General features: G+C 36.6%; 1 protein-coding gene across 1 annotated transcript in view; it reads left to right on the top strand.

The window, feature by feature from the left end:
• LOC133663208 (CLIP-associating protein 1-like) overlaps window positions 1-16,125 on the top strand; it is a 72,715-nt gene extending 56,590 nt beyond the window's left edge. The window contains exons 3-9 of the mRNA XM_062067503.1: window positions 678-756; window positions 2,814-2,917; window positions 5,303-5,394; window positions 6,328-6,403; window positions 8,759-8,856; window positions 14,312-14,382; window positions 16,021-16,125. Of these exons, the coding sequence (XP_061923487.1) occupies window positions 678-756; window positions 2,814-2,917; window positions 5,303-5,394; window positions 6,328-6,403; window positions 8,759-8,856; window positions 14,312-14,382; window positions 16,021-16,103 (603 nt within the window). The 3' untranslated portion in view covers window positions 16,104-16,125. The remainder of the gene's footprint in view (window positions 1-677; window positions 757-2,813; window positions 2,918-5,302; window positions 5,395-6,327; window positions 6,404-8,758; window positions 8,857-14,311; window positions 14,383-16,020) is intronic.
• The last annotated feature ends 2,574 nt before the right edge of the window (window positions 16,126-18,699 follow it).

The raw sequence follows: 18,699 nt of genomic DNA, 5'->3' as shown, positions 1-18,699 counted from the left end.
TTAGTGTCTGTTTATGGAATGGAAGGGTCATACTAGTTTAGACTAAGTGTAACTTTAACACTGCCAAGTCCTGAGTAGCTATAAAGTTCTGAAGATCAAGTCTTTGCGTGAGTGCGTACCCCGGAGCCTTAGATAAAACTTGGGGTGGGTTCAATGTCCCGGCGATTTGATTGTAAGGTTGATAGTCGAATTAGACTCCTCCAAATCGAATCGTCAAAGTCGACTAATCTAATACACCCTTACTTTATACAGACAAATACAGTTTAAAACTTCTCAACAACTTTATTCCAGATCTGTCTGATCTTTGATCATTGAGCAATCATCTGGCGACTTTTGAAAGCTTTTTGGTTGCTCAATACTTCTGCACACTACATTTTTCGTTTTTTAAATCTGTAAAAAAAAAAAAAAAAAAAAAAAAGTATGAATAATTTTTTTTCTACATTACAATTTTGTTGGTCTTCACATACAATCTCAATAAAATGTATGTCTGTGACAACACATGGAAAAGCTAAAGGTGTATGAATACTTTTTCAAGCTGCTGTATTATTATGGGATGCAATGACTGCTGAAGGAGAATTTGAAGCCACTTGTGACAGTTACAAAGTCATGTTTTAAAAGCTGTTGCTGATATGCTGTTGAAGTTTAATCCAACTCTTCATATACTTTGACACCACAAGGTGGCTCTCCTCGGCTTGGACATGCTCTCTGCTTTACTGACCAGGTTACAAGAGCGCTTTAGAGCTCAGGTGGGAACAGGTAAGTTGAGCCTCTTTGTCATTTTTAAAAAAAAGAACAATTTTAATTTTTGTTGCTTTTGTTCATGTTGGAACAAAAGACTGCAACTTTGCTAGTCCCCTTCAAGATTGTTTAGCCATTTGATTAGTACAGAAGGTCCTCGCTCTATGTACAAGTTCTGTTTCTGTGACAGTGCAATAAATCATAGTTGATACCTAAATTATAGTTAAATGAACAGCTAGGTCAGTCATTATGTGCACAAAAAACATGAAATACTGTACATATACAAATATGTTTGTCCACTCATATATTTTGTCATTGTAGTTTTCCTAAAAGTAATGTTTAAAAAATCTTCTTGTGAGTGTATCAAAACACCCCTAATCTTTATCTGCTATGACGGTCACGGCGTTTGGGCGGCTTTGAACAAGCGTGCCACTAATGTTGATTTCTGCACTTTCTGAACATTTTACCATGTTTAATTTCAGCTTTCAGCATTTTTTGATGCACTGCCATCAGAAGGCTCTGCTTCATACCTGGGAGACACCCTGAAGGAAAAAAGTTAACACTAAAGAACAAAACGCTTTGGTTCAGTATCATTATCTTATTGGAGTGCGTCACAAACCCCAAAAATGACTTATAACGAGGACCTCCTGTATTCATCCCTTATCATCAAACAAATATCAATGGTGTGTTTACTATGTATATTTTGGGGTAATTGAATGCTGTTACATGGCCTACATCAGGGGTGTCCGAACTTTTTCCACTGAGGGCCGCACACGGAAAAATTAAAGCATGTGGGGGCCATTTTGATATTTTTCATTTTCAAACCGTAACAAAATATATGGATTTTTTAAATTTATTTTACCTTTAAGGGTCCCGGGGACCATAAAGGGTCTCAGTCATTAAATTGTTAAAAATAAGTCACTTTATTATTTTTTTTTAAATTATTTAATGCTTACAGTAAATCTCTATATCAACTTCAAGTTGATATAAAGTAATACAAATTTTAAAAAAAAGTTTTATGGCTTTTCTGTCAAAAACAACTTAGTTTTTTTTATAGTAAAACTGAAATATGGACGGCGTGGCGAAGTTGGTAGAGTGGCCGTGCCAGCAATCGGAGGGTTGCTGGTTACTGGGGTTCAATCCCCACCTTCTACCATCCTAGTCATGTCCGTTGTGTCCTTGGGCAAGACACTTCACCCTTGCTCCTGATGGCTGTTGGTTAGCGCTTTGCATGGCAGCTCCCGCCATCAGTGTGTAAATGTGTGTGTGAATGGATGAATGTGGAAATACTGTCAAAGCGCTTTGAGTACCTTGAAGGTAGAAAAGCGCTATACAAGTATGACCCATTTATCATTTATTTATCATTTAAATATGCAGTATTTAGTAATTAGAGCCCTAAAAGATCAATAATGCAGGACACCATTGATTTTAATTCTTTCATATTTTTGAGTAATCACAGTGAAAAGATAAATAAAAAATCACTAAATATATTTGGGATCCAAAAGGTGCCCCACTCATAAAGTGATACATTTTCATTAGGTTTTTCTTTTACTTTCAACACTTAAGTTACGAGATCAACTTCAGATATATCTGTCGATTTTATGCTGGAACTATTATTTTGTTTGTTTTATGCGCTTTTGTCAAAGAAAACTTTGATGTTTTTATATGGCTACTACACAATATATGCAATATTTACCATATAAAACATTTTAAAGGGAAATATTTGAAGTAATTGGAGCCCTGAAAATAATTCATTATAACATGGATTTTTTGTCTTTTTAAAAAAAAATTAAACAATGGCAAAAAAAAGAAAAATAAAGAAAGACAAAAGAAAAAAAAACTGCCTGCATGGCAGCTTTTGTGTCAACATTGCAACTTTTTCTCGTTAGATTTCACTTCATTCCACTTTTTTTAATGTTCTTTTTTATTTTTACAATAGTATTTCCAGAATGTGTGGCGGGCCGCTATACAATTAGCTGTGGGCCACAAATGGCCCCCGGGCCGCACTTTGGACACCCCTGGCCTACATAATGACATCTGAACTGAAGTTTGTCTGAAATATGTTGTTGCCTCAGTTCTGCCCAGTCTTATTGATCGATTGGGGGATTCCAAAGACCAAGTGAGAGAACAAGACCAAGCACTGCTGTTGAAGATCATGGAACAAGCTGTAACTCCACAGGTACTGTATCAACAGATATGAACGTGGGTTTTGCAAATCTCATATAGGTTTCAGATATTGGTTCAATATCAACAAAATTACAAGTATTTGATTTAATTGTCTTGCATCTAAACTCTTTGATTTAAGCGCTTCGATAGAAACGGCCAGTTAACATTAAATGTTCTCCCATAAGCACACATGGTTGGTGTTTTACTCTATATCTTACACATACAAAGTATGGAAGCAGAAGAGTATTAGAAAGTATGCAGTAACAAACTGCATCATTCAACCTAATGCGTCTTGAGAATAACATTATGACTTATTGTGACCTCTAGAGTCTACAGTATGTGTCGCCAAAACAGTTACCACTGCACTTCAACTTAAAAACAGCATACGTCCATTACAGATGGTTAATAATAGTGTAAATAGTAGTAAGCCTCGGGTACAAAAAAACATTTTCCGTTTTTTTCCTTACCTCTTATAGAAACCAATAAATACTAATGGCATGATTGAAAATTGTTTTGCTTTTATTTGGTCAAAAACTAGCAGTTTTAAAGAAGACACACAATTTACAGTCAAAATAGTTATATTGGAACACCTCGAATACAAACTTTACTTTTAATGTCTTAATTTAGAAAACCATGCTGTAAATGTCTACTTGATGACAAAAGGACTGTTGCCATATGCACACGAACATGGATAATATCAAAAAACACTCCAGTGTTCACCCACACTAGTGAAGGTTAAGAAATGTGCATATAAAATCATATTCACCTGCAGTCTTGTTAATTTTGTTCAATCTTAAGTCTGAAAAAGCGGTTACAGTTGACTTGTTGGCATTAACACATATATGGGTTATACTTATATAGCGCTTTTCTACCTTCAAGGTACTCAAAGCGCGTTCATCAATAAAGTTATATATAACATATATAACTGGGTGATAAATCCATTTTATCGATAAATTAAATTTTTTTGTTGCAAGCAATCCAAAAAATTTAAAATCTGTTTTTCTCTTCTTGCTTTATCATATTTTTTGCCCCAGGAGCTTCTGTAGCTTCCGCCTTCCCCCTTATTTTCTTACGGAGATTCACATGCAGAGATAGCACAACATGGCTATTGATAATGCAAACAAGAGCGAGATGTTTGTTCCAAAGAAAATACAAATGTTGTCAGTGGTTTGGTTTTGCGGAAACAGGCATGGAACAAACGACTGCACGCTACAAAGTTTGTTTAAAAAAGGCAACAAACCTATTGCAGCATCTGAAACAGAAGCATCCAGCCAAATGGGGGAAATTAAACTCTTTACAAGGCAAACAAGAACATAACAGCAAACAAACTCCCACTTAAAAGCAGATTACTGTGGTGGAATCATTTATGCAAGGTACCATATAAGATGAAAAAGAAGTTCACAAAAGCGGTCACTTTGCATGTCGCTAAAAATGTGGTTCCCAAAAAGTGGAAAAGCCTGCTTTTATTAACTGATTAAACTATAGAGACCTCTTAATGCTAGATTTTTATTTACGGAAGTATTTTATTTAACACAGAATATTTAGGTTTGTACTTAATCGTTGTCCAATGTTGGAATGTATTTATTTGCATGTTATGATATGCTACATTTTTGTTTATATAATTATTTTATTTAAGATTAAAGTTTTAAAGTACCAATGATTGTCACACACACACTAGATGTGGTGAAATTTGTCCTCTGCATTTGTCCCATCCCCTTGGGGAGCAGTGGGGAGCAGTGGGCAGCAGCGGCGCCGCGCCCGGGAATCATTTTGGTGATTTAACCCCCAACTCCAACCATTTAAGACAGAAGTTTTGCCTCTTATTACAAGCTCTATATTTCGTTATTTGAAAATAATTTTATACCAAGTCCAAACTATGTCTGTTCCGAAAAGAACAACTTTATACACATTATAATTTTGCGAATAGTAAGATGCAGTGTATGCAGTGTCATTTCAAACTACTAGTATTTGATCAAATAAAAGCAAAACTTGTTTTTGCATAATCTCAATTATTTGTATTGATTAGGTTACTTAAAAAGCAGGGAAAAACATATACAATGATGAAGTATACATTCAAATCAGTGTTCATATTAAATGCAGCCCGGGAAACATCATGAATGTTTTTTTAACCGCCACTCTGTGTTATATAGCGCATGCACATCTGTCTACTGCTGCACAAATGAACATGCATATCAATAACTTCATGTTCTGTTAGTATTTTTTGTAACATGAGATAATATGGCACATTTCTTTTGACACAAGAAAAAAACAATCTGTTTTACTCATCCACATGCACAAAAGCTCAAAAGCCTACGTTTGCTTGTGGACAAAAGAAAAAATAACTCTATTGCTGTGCTCATAGCCTTGGTAAAGATGATATTCCTTTGTGTTGTTGCAGTTTGTTTGGGACCGAATGCTGGGAGGCTTCAAACATAAGAACAACAGGACAAGAGAAGGAGTGTGCCTTTGCCTTATTGCCACATTGAATATGTGAGTCTCCACTTGTATCAATTACCAAACACATGAAGATAATTCCTTATTCAAGTTTCAACTTTTGCAATTTCTTCTCTCTGTAGTTCTAATTCACACTCCTCTCATTTATTTGTTAGGCTAGGCTAGGTCTGGCTAGGTTACAGTAAGACCATGTTAACATGACACTCCCCTCTTCTTCTAAGGATTACTCATGACGTTTACATTTAGAGATGGGTACTTTAATTGGTACCGACCGAATTCTGTTACTGTCGGGTAGACTTAGACTTAGACAAACTTTATTGATCCACAAGAGAAATTGTTCCACACAGTAGCTCAGTTACAAAGGATGGCAAGGGTATTTCACATAAAGGGTTTCACATAAAATCAAACTGTACAATTTTTTGATACCTTGCGTGACATCACTTCCAGTTGCAGATTTGGGACCGGCTCAAGCACTTGACTGAGAAACAAGCAGTCAAGCACTAAGCAGATTTTGCCATAATGTTACAATTTTTCATGCCAACAAGGGATGAAGAATGGGCTTAGAAGTATAGCAAGGCTACAATTGTTAACAATGTACTAGCTCAATGCCATTTTACTTTGGATATGCCATAAACATTCTACTAATTAGCATTTTAATTTTACATGGTCATTTAGACACCTCCGAATTTGGTATTGAAAACTACAACGAAAATGCACGTTACACTCAAACAGTTGGTTTGTAATAAGTACCGTACACTGTAGGACTCAACAAAAGACAAGACTGGCACATACAACTTAATAACAAAAACTATTTCCTGGCTACAGCAAAACATCATAGTCTATGCACTACTGCCATGTAACGTATTGGAATTTACACAGGTAGAATATGTAATTGTAAAGCAAATTAATACAGGAGGACTAATGGTGCAGAATTAACAGGATAATTGATGAACACTTTTTTGTCCTCAGGTATGGAGCACATGGCCTGACGCTCAGTAAGATTGTTCCTCACATATGTAACCTATTGGGGGATCCCACCAGTCAGGTAAGGCTGCTGTCTCGCAAATGCATACAGCTTTTAGTTGTTGAGAAATTATTGTTGTTTACATATACGTATATATATATATATATATATATATATATATATATATATATATATATATATATATATATATATATATATATATATATATATATATATTTATTTATTTATTTATTTATTTATTTATTTTTCTTCTTTAAAAGCGTGTTTATACTATACCCATTTTGTGTTGAGCTGTTTCAAAAAGCACAATGTTTAAAAACTTTTCTTCAAAGCAAATTAATTGTCCAGTCATGCTATTAAAAACTAAAATTATCTGTCTAGAGTACACTTATTAATGAGGAAACATTATATCTCTCTGCAATTACTGCGATTCATTTTGAGTTAACAAAGAACCATCCATCCATCCATTTTCTACCGCTTGTCCCTTTCGGGGTCGCGGGGGGTGCTGGAGCCTATCTCAGCTGCATTCGGGCAGAAGGCGGGGTACACCCTGGACAAGTCACCACCTCATCGTAGGGCCAACACAGATAGACAGACAACATTCACACTCACATTCACACACTAGGGTCAATTTAGTGTTGCCAATCAACCTATCAAATGCGATTAAACATTTTAATGGTTTGACAGCCCATATATATATATATATATATATATATATATTTATATATATATATATATATATATATATATATATATATATATATATATATATATATATATATATATATATATATATATATATATATATATATATATATATATATATAATGTATAACATAATACAACATATAAGATATATATATTTATATGTATATATATATGTGTTTATAAGTGTGTGGCATCAGGAAAGGCCACACATGGACCCAAATTAAAGGATTGGTGTCATATATTTGTATTGAGGAAAGGTTCACTGCTCTGGGATTACCTAACCTTAAAGTTTCCAAATCCCCCCAAAAAGTACCAACCCTACCTCACCCCAATGTTCTCAAATCCCTCCGAAAAAGGATCAATCTTAACCACAAAAACTCCAAAAAGGACCAACCATAACACCAAAGGTCTTAAAGAACCCCATAAACGACCAACCCCTAACCCCAAAGGTCCCTAACCCCCAGACACGCTAAAGGTCTCAAAGTACCCCAAAAGGTCTGAAATGCACTCAAATAGTACGAGTTTAGGGTTCGGCCCATTTGGTTGCATTTCGGACCTTTTGGGGGGCCCACTTGCCACATGTATCATAGGGGTACATTCTTACCCTGAAAAGTCAGAGCCCCTTCAAAAGTACAGTACATCCCGATAATGGCTAAGTCAAGTTTCATTATTTTAGGTAGGGTTTGGATCAGATATCAGGAAAATATTTGACTACATGTAAACTTTTGCTCAATGTTTTACATTCTTAATTCATATTTAAAAAATGTTGAAAGTTGCTGCTGGGTGTGGTGTCCAAACAAAAATGCTATTGAAAGCTACGTGCAAGTTTAAATAGAAACTGCAAAAACAATATTGTAGAATTTGAGTCATGTGAGCAATTTAATTTCTTCCTTCAGGCAAGCAGAATATTTGTTGCAAAGTTTGATTTTTTTACATGTCTATATTAAGCATGATACATGCATACAAATCTATTACTAAAACAGGGAAAATAAGGAATTGTATTTGTGTTGATATCAACAAATATACAACGATGTAGCATTAGTTATATACTGTATAGTATAGCAATAAGCTAATGTTAGCAAGTAAGGCCGGATGTTTTGGTCGTATCTCATGGGGTTTACGTTAACATTTGCTACACCAACTAGCACTCAGGAGGTTTGTAACCTGAGAAAGACTAGGTACAGTACCTTTGTATTTTTGCGTTAAGTTCTCTCTTGAATACATAGTGTTTGTCACCTCCTTTATCAAAGTGCCATCAATCCCAACTTGCTTTGGTACCACATTTTACTGTTGTACTCAGTAAAAAAAAGCTGAGAGACCGAATCACCAAGGCGTGGATTATTTGTTTGGAAACTCCATTCCACGGAATGATGCTTGGACAATTTTGTTACATGCAACATTTGGCCGCACTATAACCGGGGCTGTATTCAAAGACCGGGTCAAAATTTTGACGAACATTTTCGTCAAAAGCAAAATCCTATAAAAAGCTGGGCTTATGAAAACGGATTTTCAATTGTATTGGATGGGTACAGTTGTCAACAGATCCTCTTGAGAACCAGTCTCCTCTGCAGTGGACATTTGTTTATTTATTCTGTCACAAAATTGAAAAAAAAAAAACATTGTGTTCACAACATAATGGTAACGGACTTAAAGTGTGCACCTTTAGGTACTGTATCATTTAGAATAGTAAACAAAAGTTTGTCTTAGGTTCGAGATGGCGCTATGAGTAGCCTGGTGGAGATCTACAGACATGTGGGAGAGAGAGTCAGGATGGATCTCAGCAAGAAAGGCCTGCCTCAGTCACGGTACTTACAAAAGTCTTTCTTCCTCATTCCTTTTTCTTCAGGGATTTTTGCTTTGTACAAAAGTGCACCTGTTATCTAGAACATTGTTTCCTAACCATTGTTGGGCCTTGAGCACTCCCTAGAGGGACCGGAAAAAAATATGTTTCTCAGCTGTGGTCTATATTGGCCGCAGCGGTGCTAATTGCTAATGATACCAATTTGGATAGTTAGCATCATAACAACACCGTGACTGCAAATTGTTTGTTGCTTCCTTTGGACTGCTTTTGTATTTGTGCACGCGCTGCCTGCACGTACATGTTGACGAGACAGGGTGAGTGACTCCAATCATTTTATTCGGGGTGGTAAAATTTTTTACTACACGAGCTTGGTAATTGTGAAAAGTATAGAGAGTTTTAAAAACAATATTTTCAGTTAAGCCAATAACTGTAACATAAGCGAGCCAATGGTGTTCTTGTTATATTGTTTGCTTTGAAAAATGTATCTGTGAGCAAGTTGCAAACAGCCCCTTTAAGCTCAAAAATTATGACAGATGTGGTGAAGTTTGCACTTCAATTTTATTGACAGTGTATTCAAGACACATATTATTATTATTTCTTTTGAATTTTGTTCAAATGTATTTATTTGAGCACTTTGTAATTGTATGTAAATGTATTTTAAATCAGTTTTTATGCATCCCTGCTTTGCAGTATATTTGATTATTTATTTTTGTAATCAGCCTGACCTAAACCTTGATAATAATCTTTGTGAGTAACACACATATCATTTGACAATGGTTTTTCCTGTTAAACTATAAGTAGGTTTGAAATAATAATTGCATAAACAGTGGAATGACTAATTCGGTGTTAATACTTGAGTGGGCCCAGGGCCTCTCTGTAGTGGAAAAGTTGGGTACTGAGTTCAAAAAGGTTAAGAACCTCTAAATTAGGACGTGAGGACATGTAGATAGGTTATGCTAATGTGGTCATCAAGGTATTTTTTTTGCTAATTATTTGCATATATTGTTTTTGTTTTTTAAATGTTGCAACGGTTTGATTTCATGCACACAAGTTGTAGCTTCTGACGTGCGCACACATGTTGTTGTTTTATCACTGAAGTTGATCTGCTAATCAGCTGATCTGTTTGAGGACTGACTTCAGTGCATGCCTAGACTTTATCGACCTGTTCTCTATACCCCTGTTTCTCACAAGTGCCAGATATTTAGTTAAACATACAAGTTAAAGCTACTGTATGTCACGGTTAGGTAGATATTTAGAGCGTGCTCGCGTTTGATCATTGTGACCCGCTCTTTTGCTGGTACAAAAATTCAGGATATGCACACACGCGAAGAAAAAGGAGAGAGCCACGGTGCAAGGGCAGTGTTTGGAGTGATTTATTGTCTCGCTCACCTATTTAATAGCAGTACGGCGGCCATTGCATCCTTTCATTCGCAAATAGCTCTCCTGTCAGTGGCACGTGCACGAGACACTAAATACGAAGCCAATCAAACCCAACATTTCATTCAGTCTGTGCGGAAGTGTTGTACATGGTATGACTTCTAAATGTCACAAATATAAACATGTATGTATTAAATATGTTCTCTTAAAGGGGAACTGCAGATGTTTCACAATCATTATGAATGACATGACGACAGATGTATTTTTCTTTATGCATTCTAACTCGTAAATAAACGTAAATAAATGTCCGCTTACAGCAAAGCCAATGCGAGTTCCTCCATTTTGCCAATACATAATGGAGGTGTTTGTATGTATTTTTAAGGGCGTTATAGGCATAATAGAGCGACTTCAATAGGCTCAATTGTAAGTGGACTTTTGAACACATTTATTTACTATTTAGATTGCATTAAAATGAAAAACATATGTGTTCTTGTCTTGCATAATGATTGTGAATGAAAAGAGTGCAGTTCCGCTTTAAACCACTATTGATAACATTTTAGCATATTGTTGGGTTTCAAAAGTGTAATTTTGAGCTCTAATATTCCATTAATTTCTTTTGTGTGCTCACACTACGCCTGTCGTACCGTGTTTGGACTGACTTTACACAGAGCAATGTTGAGCTAGATCATGTCAGTACACTTTCCCTCTCTGGCACGATTGGAAGAGGTGTGTCAGGGCTCGGCATGATTCGTCATGCACACGTAAACAGTGTTGGGCATGTTACTTGGAATTTTAGTGAGTTTAGTTACAAGTTACGTCACATTAAGCTTCACTACAATGAAACTACCCACCAGAGAAATGTAGCTGAGCTAAATTACAATAAAATGCCATAAGTAGATTAACTACATCATAACTTTTTGTTTTTTTCTGTAAATAAACTTTATTTCAAGTCATTGCTATATTATCAATACAAACAGATCCGATAAATTCAATTGATTTTATAATTTTATAACTTTATCATTATAGCCTCTAACCCTAAGGCTTGTACTACATACATATTGTGTTATAGTTGCAGATGTGGTCATCTTTCTCTATTAAATGTACCTTTCTCATTTTTAGTTTGTCTAATCTGTCATTGTGTATCAGTCTTTAGTTACAATTGTTTCTTTTAACCACCTCATTGTTGTGGTCTGATTAAAGTTAAGTGACTGAAGTAACACACACACATGCACGCGCACACACACACCCACACACACACACACACACACACACACACACTCACACTCACGCACAGTGTTAATGCATACTTGCCAACCCTCCCGTTTTTACCGGGAGACTCACGGTATTCAGCGCCTCTCCCGATTACCTCCCGGCATAAATTTTCTCACGACAAACTCCCGGTATTTAGCCGGAGCTGGAGGCCACGCCCCCTCCAGCTCAATGCGGACCTGAGTGGGGACAGCCTGTTCTCACGTCCGCTTTCCCACAATATAAACAACTTGCCTGCCCAATGACGTCATAACTGTAGAATGATCGAGGGCGAGTTATTGGTTTCTTATGTGGGTTTATTGTTAGGCAGTTTCATTAACGTCCTCCCAGCGTGGTAACAACACACAACAACAGCAGTCACGTTTAGTCTACCGTAAAGCAGTTCTTCTGCCGTAAACAGCAATGTTGTGACACTCTTAAACAGGACAATACTGCCATCTACTGGATAGTCTCCAGAACACTGAAATTCAAGTATTTCTTTTATTTATATGTATAATAAAATAAATAAATATATATATATATAGCTAGAATTCACTGAAAGTCAAGTATTTCATACATATACATTTATATATATATATATATATATATATATATATATATATATATATATATATATATATATATATATATATATATATATATATATATATATGAAATACTTGAGTTGGTTAATTCTAGCTTAAATATATTCCCCTCTTAACCACGCCCCCAATCACGCCCCCGCCCCCGCCCCCGCCCCACCCCCGACCACGCCCCCCACACCCCACCTCCCGGTATCGGAGGTCTCAAGGTTGGCAAGTATGGTTAATGTTTTTTACCAAAAGAAAACTTGGTAGCTAATGCTAATGTTGTGTTTGCTTTCTAAGGGACTTGTAATGACTAGCTTAGCTACCAAAATGTGTGGGCATATTTTTATACACATCAGTCTCTGCTGTGATCGGCGGGAGAATAGGTAATTCACATAACACGGGAAAGATGTGTTTAAGGTTTAGAGAATGTAACTGTTGTGGACACTACCGTGCTACTTGGTCACGAAAAGTAGTTTAAGTGCTAAAAAGCTATTTGTTGTTGAAAATAGCGACACTATGACCATTAGTACATAAATTAAACATAGTTTTACCATAATTTCTGTTTTGAAACAGAAATTATTCTAACCATCTGGAGTTTTACTGCACTATATAATTACTACCGGTATATAACAATACTGATACAGAATGATTAATGATACAGAAAAAACACACAGAAACAATTTTAATTTATTTAGAAAATAGCAAATCCTGTCGCCCATGACAGCATTGGTGTTAGAGGGTTCGAATAAAATACTTTTGTTGTTAGGTCGGCTTTAAATGCCTAACGGACCATAAATGGTGTGTAGGCTGTAGTTTTTTCATGCCTGCTGTAAATAATCCAAATGTCATAACCCTACAACATACTACAGTCCATTTGTGTGCGTATTAGGGACATGTCACTGAATCTTCCATCCATCCATTTTTTACCGCTTTTATTCCCTTCGGGGTCGCGGGGGGCGCTGGAGCCTATCTCAGCTACAATCGGGCGGAAGGCGGGGTACACCCTGGACAAGTCGCCACCTCGTCACTGAATCTTTGTACGGCAAATTGCAGTAAAACATCAGAAGAAAAGTTATGGGAAAAGGTAAAAGTGTCCGAGTATGAATCATCATAGCGGGGGCTAGGAGAGGGAGTTGGAATTAATCCCAAATGACCCAGGGTGAGTACACTCTTAAAGGGGTACTGCATTTTTGGGGGGAATTTTGCCTGTCGTTCACAATCGTTATGAGAGATATGACAACGGATGTTTTTTGGGTTTTTTTGCATTCTAAATATTAAATAAATGCGATCAAAAGTCATCTTACGATGGAGCCTATAGGAACTGAGCAAATCCTTAAAAAAACATCCAAACACCTCCATTAGGGTTTTATATACATGATGTTAGTATATATGTTATGTAGTAACGGGCACATGTATTATAACATGTATTATTTACATATTTTACTCATTTTAAGCATATGCGGCGCACTAATTTTAAAAACGCATCACATTTGCTTTTTTTTTTTCTTCATCACTGATTATTACTCAATGCAGACTTTATGAGAGCCAACAAACATAATAAAACATCACTTACTGTGCAAGGTCTGCTGTCATTAGGATGCGACTGCTGGGATGTTCATATAATCCCATTTAGGTGAGGAATGTCTCATAATCCCCGTGAAGAAAAGGGGGGTGAGGACCAAGTGCCTTTTTGTGTTGTTCTGGCCATTGTTGGGTCCTAAATCGCTGTGAAAGTGTACCAACTTGTTGTAATACCTACTCAGACTTGTTCTGTTCAGGTGAGATGCATGATTTATGATCTACAATAAACTTACACAGAGCAAGGAAGCGAGGAAGCATCAGACCCCTCGATGACGTAAACATCGGCATCACGGCGCTGCTATAAATAGTTTGTCTGCGTTAGCGGCTATAATTAACAATATCACTAATATTTGTTTATTATTTAAGTCACAACATGTAAATGGAGTATTGTTGGCTGTTTTTGGATGGTTATTTGTTGGAAGTTATTGGCAAAATAGTGGAACTCCCATTGGTTCCGCTGTAAGTGGATTTTTATTTTTTTATTTAATATTTAGAATGCATTAAAAAAATCCATCCGTTGTCATGTCTTTCACAATGATTGTGAACAACAAACAAAGTGCAGTTCCCCTTTAAGCTCTGTATATTTTAGAACCTCTCTACTTATCTGCCTATATCTTTCACTTGATGTGTCATATTTATGCTTGTTTCTTGCGTCCTTCGTAGCTTGAATGTCATCTTCAGCAAGTTTGATGAAGTTCAAAGATCCGGGAACATGAATCCCTCCTCCGGATCAGGTGAGTGATCCTCCTTTGTTTCTTTTCAGTCCTCCTCTTCCAGCCTTATTTGCTTTTGGTCTTCACAATTGCTTGTTTTTTTTTAGCTTTGCTGCAACAAGTTTACTTTCCTTTTTTTATGAATGTAGACTATATCTGACTAATCTATGTCTAAGACTTGATCTGACCAATCTAAGTCTTAGACTATATCTGACCAACCTAAGTCTTAGACTATATCTGACCAACCTAAGTCTAAGACTAGATCTGACCAACCTAAGTCTAAGACTAGATCTGACCAATAAGGGTCTATAAGCATGAACTGATGAAGCCTACTTGGTTGAGAGGCGAAACGTCTTCTAAGACAAACTGATCAGTAAAGTTGTCATCGATTTAATGTCTTGAGAATACAATGACCTGGATGAATGAGAACGTCCATAGGCACGTACAACTCAGCGGCAAATAATTGTATTATTATGTCTGCTAATATGTAGATGAAAACATGCCTACTTTTAGGACTTTTGCTGTCTCCTTACAATGTAACCTGTGGTGTAATTACAGTGCAGTATACAATGTTCACTCGTCACTTTGCGGCTCACTTAAGACTGGTATATACTTTCCCACGTAAGTTGCGTAACCGACGCCCTGCATACCCTCCCGCATACCCTGACGTGCACCTCCCATAAATCCTAGCTTCAAATCAGTAACGCCGCGAACCGCAGAGTTGTGATTGATCAGCTTTTACAGAGAAAATCTCTGAGCACAGGAAAGCAGATGTGTTTGAAATGCCCAAATTATTGTACGACATATTGCAAAAGTGATTTAAAGGCCTACTGAAATGATTTTTTTTTATTTAAACGGGAATAGCAGATCCATTCTATGTGTCATACTTGGTCATTTCGCGATATTGCCATATTTTTGCTGAAAGGATTTAGTAGAGAAAATCGACGATAAAGTTCGCAACTTTTGCTCGCTGATAAAAAAAAGCCTTGCCTGTACCGGAAGTAGCGTGACGTCACAGGAGCTAGGATTCCTCACAATTCCCCGTTGTTTACAATGGAGCGAGAGAGATTCGGACCGAGAAAGTGATGATTACCCCATTAATTTGAGCGAGGATGAAAGATTCGTAGATGAGGAACGTTACAGTGAATGACTTGAGAGGCAGCGATGGACGTATCTTTTTTCGCTCTGACCGTAACTTAGGTACAAGCTGGCTCATTGGATTCCACACTCTCCTTTTTCTATTGTAGATCACAGATTTGTATTTTAAACCACCTCGGATACTATATCCTCTTGAAAATGAGAGTCGAGAACGCGAAATGGACATTCAGTGCCTTTTATCTCTACGACAATACATCGGCGAAATGCTTTAGCTACGAGCTAACGTGATAGCATCTTGCTTTAACTGCATATAGAAACAAAAGAAATAAACCCCTGACTGGAAGGATAGATAGAAAATCAACAATACTATTAAACCGTGGACATGTAAATACACGGTTAATGCTTTCCAGGCTGGCGAAGGTTAACAATGCTGTGCTAACGACGCTATTGAAGCTAACTTAGCAACCGGACTGCACAGAGCTATGCTAAAAACATTAGCTCTCCACCTACGCCAACCAGCCCTCATTTGCTCATCAACACCCGTGCTCACCTGCGTTCCAGCGATCGGCAGAAGGACGAAGGACTTCACCCGATGCGTTTGGCGGCCCGGAGACGTAGGAAGTCAAGGTGAAGTCGGCGGCTAGCGCGGCTCCAACAAAGTCCTCCTGGTTGTGTTGCTGTAGTCCGCTGCTAATACACTGATCCCACCTACAACTGTCTTCTTTGCAGCCTTCATTGTTCATTAAAAAAATTGCAAAAGATGTCCAGAATACTGTGGAATTATGAAATGAAAACAGAGCTTTTTTTATAGGATTCTACGGGGTACCATAACTTCCGTTACTCGGACTTCGTCACGCGCATACGTCATCATACCGCGATGTTTCAGCCGGATATTTCCCGGGAATTTTAAAATGTCACTTTATAAGTTAACCCGGCCGTATTGGCATGTGTTGCAATGTTAAGATTTCATCATTGATATATAAACTATCAGACTGCGTGGTCGGTAGTAGTGGCTTTCAGTAGGCCTTTAATATTTGCATGCAAACTGATATTGTGTACTTAATATCTCGGTGGGCTCTAAAAATAATTAATGTGCTGTTTTTCAGTTTATTGTCTTGCTGTTGTATCCAGAAGAAGTGACACAAAGTACGACACTTGTTTGAACTTTTATTGCCAATCTTGTGCTAACAACAGGATAAATTCTAACACATATTCTTTCTTGTGCACACACGTCTGTTTCCATTTTTTTCTATTACACACAACACTTCCTCATTCTCCGTCAATCACCTTTCAGGCACGGTATGTTCACGAACATGTGATCTCTGCATATCAGTAACACATGAACATAAACATTAACACCAGCAGGTTGTTACAATAGTTATTCAACAGTTTTGTTTATTTTCAATTACAAAACCCAAAACGAGTGAAGTTGGCACTTTGTCTAAATCGTAAATAAAAACAGAATACAATGATTATTATTATTGAATTTAATAGACTGCAAAGACAAGATACTTAACGTTCGAACTGGAAAATGTTGTTATTTTTTGCAAATATTAGCTCATTTGGAATTTGATGCCTGCAACATGTTTCAAAAAATCTGGCACAAGTGGCAAAAAAGACTGAATGCTCATCAAACACTTATACTTATTTGGAACATCCCACAGATGAACAGGCTAATTGGGAACAGGTGGGTGCCATGATTGGGTATAAAATCAGCTTCCATGAAATGCCCAGTCATTCACAAACAAGGATGGGGCGAGGGTCACCACTTTGTGAGCAAATGCGTGAGCCAATTGTTTAAGAACAACATTTCTCAGTTTAGGGATTTCACCATCTGTGGTCCGTAATATCATCAAAAGGTTCTGAGAATCTGGAGAAATCATTGCACGTAAGCAGCAAATCTGAAAACCAACATTGAATGCCCGTGACCTTCGATCCCTCAGGCGGTATGGTACTGCACCAAAAACTGACATCAATGTGTAAAGGATATCACCACATAAGCTCCTTTCAGGGGAAACTCTGAAATAAGTCCCTGTCAGAAAACCAACAAATTAAGATGAACTGCACCAATTTTGTCAAGAGGAGTGGTCAAAAATTCAACCAAAAGCTTGCCAGAAGCTTGTGGATGGCTACCAAAAGCGCCTTATTGCAGTGAAACTTGCCAAGGGACATGTAACCAAATATTAACATTGCTGTATGTATACTTTTGACCCAGCAGATTTGGTCACATTTTCAGTAGACCCATAATAAATTCATAAAAGAACCAAACTTCATGAATGTTTTTTGTGACAAACGAGTATGTGCTCCAATCACTCTATCACAAAAAAAAAAAAATATATATATATATATATATATATATATATATATATATATATATATATATATATATATATATATATATATATATATATATATATATATATATATATATATATATATAGCCTCTGTGTTTTTTTCCTGACCTAAGGAATAATAATAATCTGTAAAATTTCTACCTGAATAAATGCTTCTGATATTCTGTACATTACATGTTGTACAAGTCAACCTTCTCTGTTAATTAATAAAATGTAATATCGAGCCTGCTAATCATTCTGTAATTAAGGACTCGACCAGAACATATTATAAAATACTTTACACAATATTTCAGCCAGACAGAAAAATCCCCCCCGCTCCACTCCACCCGCCCCCATATTCTTAAACTGATGTACTAGCATTTCTTTAGGTGCAAATATCACATAATAACATTACAAAACATCTCTGACAAAGTTAAATGTTAAGTTAAAGTTAAAGTACCAATGATTGTCACACACACACTAGGTGTGGTGAAATTTGTCCTCTGCATTTGACCCATCCCCTTCATCACCCCCTGGGAGGTGAGGGGAGCAGTGGGCAGCAGCGGTGCCACGCCCGGGAATCATTTTTGGTGATGATCATAATGTAAGATAATTTTATTTGGTTAATGTCAGGGTTTCCCCGAAATTGCCAAACTATTTGTGGTGGGGGCGTGGTCGATATGACGTCATTGCATGATTTGTTATGATGCATATATTCTTTAAAGCTAAAAAAGTGTGAATATATATTTATAACAAATGTTAATAAGTATAGTATTAACATATACATTTTTCTTACATAATATATTTGTGTTGTATTTTTACATTTTTGCTGCTTATTGTACTATGAACACTGTTAAAAAAAATGTTATATTTATCTAATCCTTTTAGTCACTCTTTCTTCAATAAA

Source organism: Entelurus aequoreus, linkage group LG13, assembly GCF_033978785.1.
Source record: "Entelurus aequoreus isolate RoL-2023_Sb linkage group LG13, RoL_Eaeq_v1.1, whole genome shotgun sequence".
Classification (NCBI taxonomy): domain Eukaryota; kingdom Metazoa; phylum Chordata; class Actinopteri; order Syngnathiformes; family Syngnathidae; genus Entelurus; species Entelurus aequoreus.
The sequence above is the reverse complement of the archived record's forward strand: the minus strand, read 5'-3'. Positions and strand labels throughout refer to the sequence as shown.